This window comes from Salvelinus sp. IW2-2015, linkage group LG8, assembly GCF_002910315.2.
Source record: "Salvelinus sp. IW2-2015 linkage group LG8, ASM291031v2, whole genome shotgun sequence".
Classification (NCBI taxonomy): domain Eukaryota; kingdom Metazoa; phylum Chordata; class Actinopteri; order Salmoniformes; family Salmonidae; genus Salvelinus; species Salvelinus sp. IW2-2015.
The window spans coordinates 11,964,094-11,975,202 of NC_036848.1; the positions used below are offsets into that span (position 1 = coordinate 11,964,094).

Genomic DNA, 11,109 nt, shown 5'->3' on the forward strand with positions numbered 1-11,109 from the left:
TTCATTAAACACTTTTTTCAAATTTCCATAAAATGTGCTAATTTTGATGGCAGACATTTTTCAAACCCTTACAAAAAAGATTGCAGTTTTGAAACTGCAGTAAAAGTGCGGTAACTGCAGTCATCATTAATGTGATGACGGTTATTTTATAAAATCAATTAACTATGTTTAATCGATTAGTGTGATTAAATGAATCCTGTAACAATTAACTAATCAGTAAGCTGGGCACAACAGGAACATTTGTTTAAAGAGTTACTATCTCCCGCGATTAAACTCATAAGATATTTTCTTATCTGTGATAACAGTCACTTATTAATATCTTATTACCTCGTCAGTCATTCTGAACGCCATAATTCCTTGGTATCTGCACGAGCCCTAACTTTATTGATGAATCAGGAATACACAAATTGGCCCAATTATTTATTTACAACTAATTAAACAATTACAGAATACATAAAACACATAATATTATACAGTAAATACAGTCTCTAGAGGACTAACAAAACAGGACAGTTTGGTTATAACACGATGGATTCAGAGAGGGGAGGAAGAGACAAAGGAAATCCTCTATCGGACTTGGTAAGCTACGCTCACAGAAATTCAAATACTTAGCAACCTAATAACTGCTCATTTGAAAATACAATGTTATAATTTATATATATATACAGTATATTTACATTGAGCTGTCCTTGATTCGAAATCCTTTGTAGTTTATTTGGTTGGTTGTACGACTCTGGTTCATCCACCAGAGATCACCATGTCCTTGGTAGAGTTTTTCTGGTCATAGTGGTGGTTAGTTCGTAGAGTTGATCTGTTAGAATGGATACTTCAGCGGTTGTCGCTGTTCTCGTTCTGGACTACGCACATTTTCAGCTGCAGACTGATAAAGGCTACTGTCTAGGATTTGCTTCTTCTGTCGTGATCAATACTTTCAGAGTTTAACCATTTTGCCATACTCAGCTCGCGCTGTAACTTTGGCTCATTTTAGCACTCTTGGTCGGGAAAGGCGGTTCCAGCACACTGACCCGCTCTTCTGACCTCATTAGGGGCGTGGCTTAGTTACTGTGCAACATACATGAAAACCATTATCTCATTAAAAAGCTAAAATCACATTTATTATTTTTTCAAAAGTATTCTTACACTTAATCATTCATTTTGTACAACATTCAGATGCAAACCTGACAACCAGAGAGTGTACACCCTCAGAGATAGTTATGTTGTTTCTACCTTCTTTAATAACATCACAAAATAACATTGAATTTGACATGATTGTTTCACCTACCATTCCCACATTCTTTATGTTAGAATTATTCTTTCATTATCCACTTTTGGATGTTGGAGTTTTGGCGGGGAAAAATTGTTTGTTCCCATGAGGTAAATCCTCTCTCCCAATACTGCATGGCCAGGAAGAGAAAGTCTCTGCAAGGAATTTACGACTGGTTGTTAAGTCATAAAAACTGGGGAACTTCTTCCCCTTCCCCCTCCCTCTCCTGTGGGAGAGAGAAATGTCCTTTGATCCACTGTCAGGACCATCATGACAGTAATATTTTGGACAATAATATAAAATATTGTTATTTTAGACGCAGTATTTGCAGCATACTGCTGTTAACGTGCAATCTAACTGCAGTTATACTGCAGTGTAATGCAGTTATAATGCACTCTGACTGAATTATTTTTTCATAAGGGAAAGGGACAACAGGACTTAATACAGTGGCTTGATATCAAATCAAATTTATTTATATAGCCCTTCGTACATCATTTGATATCTCAAAGTGCTGTACAGAAACCCAGCCTAAACAAACAGCAAGCAATGCAGTGTAGAAGCACGGTGGCTAGGAAAAACTCCCTAGAAACGGTTGGCCCTCGCTTCAGCTAAATATATTTGACCTAACCCTCACTGAATGCTTAAAAAACAAAATAAGTGACCCTTCCCTATACCCCAAATTAATAATTAAAACAAAGTAGATAGAGCAGAGAACATATCTACCGTTTACCCTCACTTCTTGGACAGGCCAGAGCCTTAGATATGCAGTTTTAGAAACTGTTAATCGTTCTGTAAGCATTACATGGCAGTGCAGCAATTTTGATTGCGCACAGGGCTGCGGGCAAGAAAGTTGTTGGTTTGCAGACCACTGTTGACAACAGTAGGGGTGGAAAGATGTCCTTTATAGTAAAATCATTGCATGAATCGATCATCATATTTGCAGGTCCGAGAAAAAAAGGGCCTTTTCTAAACATTTCATGCAGTTCTGCTCATTTTACATATTAGCTGAATCTTTTTWAATGAAAGTAATTTTTTCCCTCAATATTGTAGCTATCAGTAGTCAGAGCTAGAAGGGGGGTCAAGTGCAGGAAATACTTTTATTATTTCATTTGGGGGGCGGGGGGTCGAGGTGAGGAGGATTATTACTTAAGATGCTGTTTGAAGAGGTAGGGTTTCCTATTACTAGCCTGTTCAACCTCTCTTTCCTATCGTCTGAGATCCCCAAAGGTTGGAAAGCTGCCGCGGTCATCCCCCTCTTCAAAGGGGGAGACACTCTAGACCCAAACTGTTATAGACCTATATCCATCCTGCCCTGCCTTTCTAAAATATTCGAAAGCCAAGTTAACAAACAGATCGCCGACCATTTTGAATYCCACCGTACCTTCTCCAMWATGCAATCTGGTTTCCGAGCTGGTCATGGGTGCACCTCAGCAACGCTCAAGGTCCTAAACGATATCATAACCGCCATCAATAAAATACAGTATTGTGCAGCCGTCTTCATCGACCTGGCCAAGGCTTTCGACCCAGTCAATCACCTCATTCTTATCGGCAGACTCAATAGCCTTGGTTTCTCAAATAACTGCCTCGCCTGGTTCACCAACTACTTCTCAGATAGTGTTCAGTGTGTCAAATCGGAGGGCCTGTTGTCCGGACCTCTGGCAGTCTCTATTGGGGTGCCACAGGGTTCAATTCTCGGGCCGACTCTTTTCTCTGTMTATATCAATGATGTCGATCTTGCTGCTGGTGACTCTCTGATCCACCTCTACGCAGACGACACCATTCTGTATACATCTGGCCCTTCTTTGGACATTGTGCTAACAAACCTCCAAACGAGCTTCAAAGCCATACAACACTCCTTCCGTGGCCTCCAACTGCTTTTAAATACTAGTAAAACTAAATGCATGCTCTTGAACCGATTTCTGCCCGCACCCTCCCGCCCGACTAGCATCACTACTCTGGACGGTTCTGACTTAGAATATGTGGACAACTACAAATACCTAGGTGTCTGGTTAGACTGTAAATTCTCCTTCCAGACTCACATTAAGCATCTCCAATCCAAAATTAAATATAGAATCGGCTTCCTATTTCACAACAAAGTCTCCTTCACTTATGCTGCCWAACATACCCTCGTAAAACTGACTATCTTACAGATCACTAACGCATCTGGACAAGACGACCCTGACCCCAGACCCTGGGTCTCGACCCCGCCCTGTGCAACTGGGTCCTGGACTTCCTGACGGGCCGCCCCCAGGTGGTGAGGGTAGGTAACAACATCTCCACCCCGCTGATCCTCAACACTGGGGCCCCACAAGGGTGCGTTTTCAGCCCTCTCCTGTACTCCCTGTTCACCCACAAAACTGCGTGGCCATGCACGCTCCAACTCAATCATCAAGTTTGCAGACGACTACAGTGGTAGGCTTGATTACCAACAACGACGAGACGGCCTACAGGGAGAAGGTGAGGGCCCTCGGAGTGTGGTGTCAGGAAAATAACCTCACACTCAACGTCAACAAAACAAAGGAGATGATCGTGGACTTCAGGAAACAGAAGAGGGAGCAGCCCCCTATCCACATTGACGGGACAGTAGTGGAGAAATGGAAAGTTTTAAGTTCCTCGGCGTACACATCACGGACTATCTGAAATGGTCCACCCACACAGACAGCGTGGTGAGAAGGCGCAGTAGCGCCTCTTCAACCTCAGGAGGCTGAAGAAATTCGGCTTGTCACCAAAAGCACTCACAAACTTCTACAGATGCACAATCGAGAGCATCCTGTCGGGCTGTATCACCGCCTGGTACGGCAACTGCTCCGCCCATAACCGTAAGGCTCTCCAGAGGGTAGTGAGGTCTGCACATCGCATCACCGGGGGCAAACTACCTGCCCTCATTACATACCCTACATTACTCATCTCATATGTATATACTGTACTCTATACCATCTACTGCATCTTGCCTATGCCGTTCGGCCATCACTCATTCATATATTTTCATGTACATAGTCTTTTTCATTCCTTTACACTTGTGTGTATAAGGTAGTTGTTGTGAAATTGTTAGGTAAGATTACTTGTTAGATATTACTTAATGGTCGGAACTAGAAGCACCTTGACTTTGTTGTCCTTAAGCCATTTTTCCACAACTTTGGAAGTATGCTTGGGGTCATTGTCCATTTGGAAGAACCATTTGCGACCAAGCTTTAACTTCCTGACTGATGTCTTGAGATGTTGCTTCAATATATCCACAATATTCCTTTCTCATGATGCCATCTATTTTGTGAAGTGCACCAGTCCCTCCTGCAGCAAAGCACCCCCACAACATAATGCTGCCACCCCTGTGCTTCAGGGTTGTGATGGTGTTCTTTGGCTTGCAAGCCTCCCCCTTTTCCCTCCAAAAAGTACGATCTTTGTCCCCATGTGCAGTTGCAAACTGTAGTCTGGCTTTTTTATGGCGGTTTTGGAGCAGTGGCTTCTTCCTTGCTGAGCAGCCTTTCAGGTTATGTCGATATAGGACTCATTTTACTGTGGATATAGATACTTTTGTACCTGTTTCCTCCAGCATCTTCACAAGGTCCTTTGCTGTTGTTCTGGGATAGATTTGCACTTTTCACACCAAAGTACGTTCATCACTAGGAGACAGAGCGTGTCTCCTTCCTGAGCGGTATGACAGCTGCGTGGTCTCATGGTGTTTATACTTGCGTACTATTGTTTGTACAGATGAACGTGGCACGTTCAGGCGTTTGAGGCATTGAGTTTGAAGGTAGGCCTTGAAATACATCCACAGGTACACCTCCAATTGACTCAAATTATGTCAATTAGCCTACTAGAAGCTTCTAAAGCCATGACATCATTTTCTGAAATGTTCTAAGCTGTTTAAAGGCACATTCAACTTAGTGTATGTAAACTTCTGACCCACTGTAATTGTGATACAGTCAATTATAAGTGAAATAATCTGTCTCTAAACAATTGCACAAAGTAGATGTCCTAACCGACTTGCCAAAACTATAGTTTGTTTACAAGAAATTTGTGGAGTGGTTGAAAAACAAGTTTTAATGACTCCAACCTAAGTGTACGTAAACTTCAGGTTTCAACTGTATGCATAGTCACCTTAATAACTCTACCAACATGTACATATTACCTCACCTAACCGGTGCCCCCGCACATTGACTCTGTACCAGTACCCCCCTGTATATAGTCTCGCTATTGTTATTTTACTGCTGCTCTTTAATTACTTTTATTTCTTATTGTTATCCATATTTCTTTTAACTGCATTGTTGGTTAGGGGCTCATAAGTAAGCATTTCACTGTAAGGTGAAATACCTGTTGTACTCGGCGCATGTGACTAATACAATTTGATTTGATTTGTAAGTTTGGATTGAACAGACATTCCTATATATTTTCAATAGCTGCATATGTCACATAACTCCATTGTTTATTAATAATCTCATTAATAAATATAATTTTAAAAAATGTAAAAAAATCCATAAAGTAGTTTTTTAAATTAGTCAGTATATTTGAGTTTTTGAGAGTTGGGAATAAATGTCGTAACTACAGAAAGCTGAGACCATCCTCTCTCCAACAGTCACAACAGTACTGTTTTTTTGCACCATTTTATTTTAAAATGTTGCGCAATCAGAAGGCATTTTTCTGTTCCTCTCCATCTAGGCTACTTTGAGAAACATGGGCAAGTTAAACACTTTCATGGAGGAATCAGGATATTATTGTTCTTTAGGCTATTGTTTGACCAAATTATGGTTTTAGTCTCCCCAAAAATAGAACTTTGTGCAGGTCACACCGATGCGACAACATCCAAGCTGGGAGTGGCAGTGTAATTCACCTCTCCAGTGTGGGCGGACTAATCTACCTGTTCATGTTTTAGGGCCGTTTGACTCAATATGTACTTAATTTGACAGCATTATTTTAAAGGATTTGAGAAATGCCATGCGATCTCCACCGTTCCATGCACTCTTAGAAAAAAAAGGTTTCATATAGAACCAAAATGGGTTCTATTGCTTGATTAATATTCATAGGTTGCAACTCCGTCACTCGGTCGCGTCATGCCGTTAGTTTGCATGAGGCATTAGGAACGTTCTCAGCCCTCTATCGGTGGCGCCATAGAGGTGCCGAAAGCAGTGGTAAGCCCAATCATTCTGGACTGAGGCTAAATACTGTTTAGTCTAATTACACTATAGTGCCTGGAAATACGATGACGTTGCTAAAGTAATCTAATAATTAGTAGGAAACAACTTTGCCAGCATTATCATGTCATCAAATGTACTTGGAAAAGATGTCATTAGTTAGCAAAATTTGTCAAAAATAGCTAGCAAATGTGATGCATTAATGCCATTGTAATTTTGAATGTCCATTCAATGAGCATTATGGGTAATGTTGTCATTCTACAGATTAAAAATTGGCCTAGAAATACTTACATCAAATGCATTATGACAGTACTATTTCCACCTGGCAACAATGCCATTCCCAAAAATAGGTTTTGACAATAACATGAAAGAGGTACTAAGAAAATCGGTGCCAAATTGTAGGAGGAGATCCTCCCACATCTGAGAGGCTTACGGTATTATAATATAGATAACATCGATTGATTATTGAAGAATATAACTTATAAATCATGAATTTAGTTCAATTGTCGTACCCCATCAGAAACCAAAATATAATCATGCTCAGCCTGGCTGTACTCCATTGTTTGTAAACAATGCAATTGTAAACCATAGGGTCCAAAATTATTGACAACCTTGATAAAGATGAGCAAAAACTGATAATCCTGATTGAATCGTGAACAATGATGAATGAGAAAGTTATAGAGAGTCAAAGATCATACCCCCATGACATGCCCCCATGACATGCTAACCTCTCACCATTAGCATGTCATGATTCATTCAGGATTATCTGTAATCATGGTAGCATCCACATTACTACATTAATGTAGAAGTGTTTAGAAATAATATTCAATTCTTATTTACAATAAAAGTGTCTCCAAAATGACACAATACAGTATTTACATTAATTTCTATTGGGCACAAAATAATCTGAAACTTTAGCAGACACTCTTATCCAGAGCAACTTACAGGAGTAATTAGGGTTAAGTGCCTTGCTCAAGGCACAGATTTTTCACCTAGTCGGCTCAGGGATTCAAACCAACGACCTTTCGGTTACTGGCCCAACGCTCTTAATCGCTAGGCTACCTATCAAGGGTGTCAATCATTTTGGACCCCAATGTAAATTCAAAACATGTTTAAAACACACATTTTTATCAGTCCTCGCATCCATGGATGGTCAATCCTTGCTCTGTCTATGCATTTTAGAGTGGTAAAATTCCATTCATACTTGATCTGTTTTTTTATGTTTTTCTTTCAGGATTTTGAAAGGTTTCTGGAAGAAATTGATGGACAAAAGATCCAAGATTTGCTGCTGTCTGCTTCTGAAATGTCTTACACCTACAGCAACAAACTTCTCCTTATAATGGACAAGGAAGAGTGGACTCGTCAGCGAGTAGAACAGGAGTACAGCATAGATCCTCATTATTCAGTAATGGTCAGTGATGCTTGTATATACAATGATTCATGTCTCCCAACCGTTAACAGTCGCATAGTTGTGAAGATATTTGGTACTGCCTCAGAGGATGGACATACTCTGTCCGGTTACTCTGGTTCCTCACTAGCAAATCTAATGTTGACACCATCATTGAGAGCAGCATCCGTTTTCTCCCTTGACATCAATACCACTTCTTCATTTCATAATGACTTCATGAGGGTTTTTAAGTATCATGACAATAATGCTGTCTTGGAAACTWCCAGCCCGGAAGATCTTCTCACCTACCAAATCATGGATCACACCGACACTGCAGYTGAGTACCATGCTCCAAAGAGACCCATTGATCACACCACACAGTATGATAAACAGCACATCCTAATACTAGAAGATAACCCCATTGTTCGGGAAGCTGCTAAATTTCTATATGAGAAACATCCCACTGTGACCTCTSTGTACATCCTGGAAAACCAACAGCCTAAACTGATCAAAGGCGACCCGGTGCCACTGTCAGAAGAGAGCAGACTGGTCCTTGTAGGCCATGGGAGMAGAGACAGYRAAGGAGAGATGAGRSTTGGAGGGTACAAAGCCRAAGACGTGGCTGACATCATTGGACGTACTGCCAGGACTAGTGACCATATTAAAACCACAAGTGTGGTGGCCTGTGAAGTTGGGTCCGATGAAGCCTTCAAGAACACCCTGTTGAAGGAGCTCCACACCAGGTCTATTGAGACAGAACTACACCTGAGGAGTTCTTTGCTTCAAGTCAGCCACTCTGGGGAGAAGATAACTGTAGAAATAACCCCCACTGGATTGGAAACAAGACATAAGGATGACAGCAAGAAAGTGGTGGCAATGTTAGACAGAGAYGGAAATGTTGTCACTAGAGAACAGTTCRGCAACAGRGGGGATGGGATTTTTTCAAATGAGAGAAACTTTCTAGGGRAAACTTCTGTTCAAGAACGTTTAMAAAAATACAGAGRCACATGGCCAGACAATCCAAAGAGATTTGTTGAATCTTATGCACGTAGAAAATATACTGATGAACTTGAAGCCTTAACCTGGGCAATTTTTCAACCAATGAAAAGTGATRARAATTCMAAAARGTTACAGACAAATTTGGACAATGAAGAGTTTCTGATATGCAATATTGAGAGGCAARTGATAAATGGAAAAAATACAATAAAGGAGAAAAAATGGATTGAAGATAAGAATGTCATTAAAGGTATTCTTGATAACTGCTATGAAATGAAGTCAGGTGAGGATATCCTAAGTGTGATCCATCACAATGCAAAGCTTGGAGAAGATAAGACCACCTACCTGATGTTAMATGACTGGATTTATGAGATAAACCMCCAAWCTTTATATGTGTWTCCAGTTGGGAAAAAGCTTGGCAACAATGAAAAGGGAAATCAAAACAGAATAGATGAGATAAAAAGTTGTGTTGAGGCACAGATTGGCAAAGAACATTATCCAGCCATCCATGAAAATATAGGAGATGGCAAAGRAAGTTATCCTAATTTTGTGAAAGAAACTCTTCAAGGGGAATACATTAATAAAGGCTCACAAGGTATGATGAAGGAGGCATGGTACAGAACATATTTCTTGGCATCAATAATATCAGAGTCCTCCAGAAATTTCCGTACATTTCCTCTTGTCCTGATGGCCTTAGATATGGCCCACAGCACAGACAATAATGTCAAAGAGAAAGGTTTGAGTTTTCTCATGGAGAATCATCCAATGGCAACAGGTGGCTCTTGGGTGGATCCAAGTAGGCGAGGATTTTGCGGTTCGTCCTCAGACATAGATTCYAGCAAATTAAAAAACARATYAAAAAATAAACGTAAGATCCCAGAGGAATTAAAAAAGCATCTTATGGACCTTACAGAAAAAGAGAATAATGTGTTTGAAGAATGGTGGAAATGGAAAAAAATGGATAACAACAAGGTAGCAGATGAGATCTTCAATCTTGCAAATGAGTATGCACTAGTGAATGAGATTTCAAAAAGTTCATTCATAAAGGATTATAATCATTTCTTAAATGAAATTGTCAACCAACCAACCCTAAATGAGGTCACTGGACTTTTGGGTGGGGCCCATGATGGCTCTGTGACATTGAAAGATCTACATTCCGCTTCAGAAGTAGAGCATTCACTCAAGCTCTCTTCATATTACCAGTCTCTCTATGTTTGTGAACAGATTCAAATCAGTTGAGGAGAGAATTGGTGAAGGCTGGACTCGGAGGGACTACATGTCAAAGAAGGCAGTATTAGGCTGGAGGATGGACAATTTCGATGCCAGCTTACATCGAAGAAAATCTCCTGGAACCAATTGAATTTAAGGTAGTGTTGCATCCAGAGGGACAACTATACAACAGACAAAATTGGAAAAACATGGAGACAGTTCATGGCCTGGAGATTCCAGAGGGCACCCATTCTCACCAGGTCTCGAAGCACCTAGAGCAACAGGGATGGCAATTGGAGCATGTGGACTCATGTTGGGATGCAAGGAGCTGTCCGTGCTTTTGAAGAGGGAGACATTGAACATGGTACAATAGCACGTTACAGACTGTACATGGAGTCACAGGAATGACCTTGGCTGCAGTTGGAAAACAAGTTCCCCAGCTTTTAGAGCGCAAGGCAATGAGAGCCATGGTAACATTAATCAAAAGCCCTGTGGTGAAACGTGCCTGGTAGTTATGCCAGTCATAGGGATTGGTTTTGGAATTTATAATATTGTGAAGACTTTAAGAAAAGATGCATTGGGGTATATTGATGCCATCTCCGATGCTGCAATAGTTGCTTTGGATGTTCTTGAAATCGTTCAACCAGAACTGGCGCCATTTATTGTGCCAATCAACCTGGCACTAAATACCATACGAATGATCTTTGATGATGTATATCTTGATTCAGACTGAACTCATTATTTACCACCAAATGCTGGAGTTTTGGCAAAAATAAGAGCATTCTTTGTTGGCTTTGGGAAGGACTTTTACACTTTATCCTTGATGTGGCAAGCTTTTTATACCACCTTATCGTGAGATTGAGGAGGACGAAGGCTTGTTCAACAAATTTCAGACCACCAAAAGTACTATACTTTTACAGAGGTACAGGATGGGAGAAAGGCCATTGATTTCAAAGCTGGTGAGGATTCTTGGAATGGAGGGAGTATCACTTTTTGTCTCTCAGACCAGGGACCATCTGACTTCTGCATGGATTATTTTGTATCCAGTGACGAAAACTTGGGGAAAAGGTGTTGGACTATTGACACACACTGGAACTAAAGACATTGTTCTAGGCATTGGAGAA

The 11,109-nt window shown here is 40.7% G+C and overlaps 1 protein-coding gene across 1 annotated transcript in view; it reads left to right on the top strand.

The window, feature by feature from the left end:
- LOC111967160 (uncharacterized) overlaps nt 1-10,015 on the top strand; it is a 35,143-nt gene extending 25,128 nt beyond the window's left edge. Inside the window, exon 6 of the mRNA XM_023992023.2 lies at nt 7,628-10,015. Within this exon, the coding sequence (XP_023847791.1) occupies nt 7,628-10,015 (2,388 nt within the window). The remainder of the gene's footprint in view (nt 1-7,627) is intronic.
- The last annotated feature ends 1,094 nt before the right edge of the window (nt 10,016-11,109 follow it).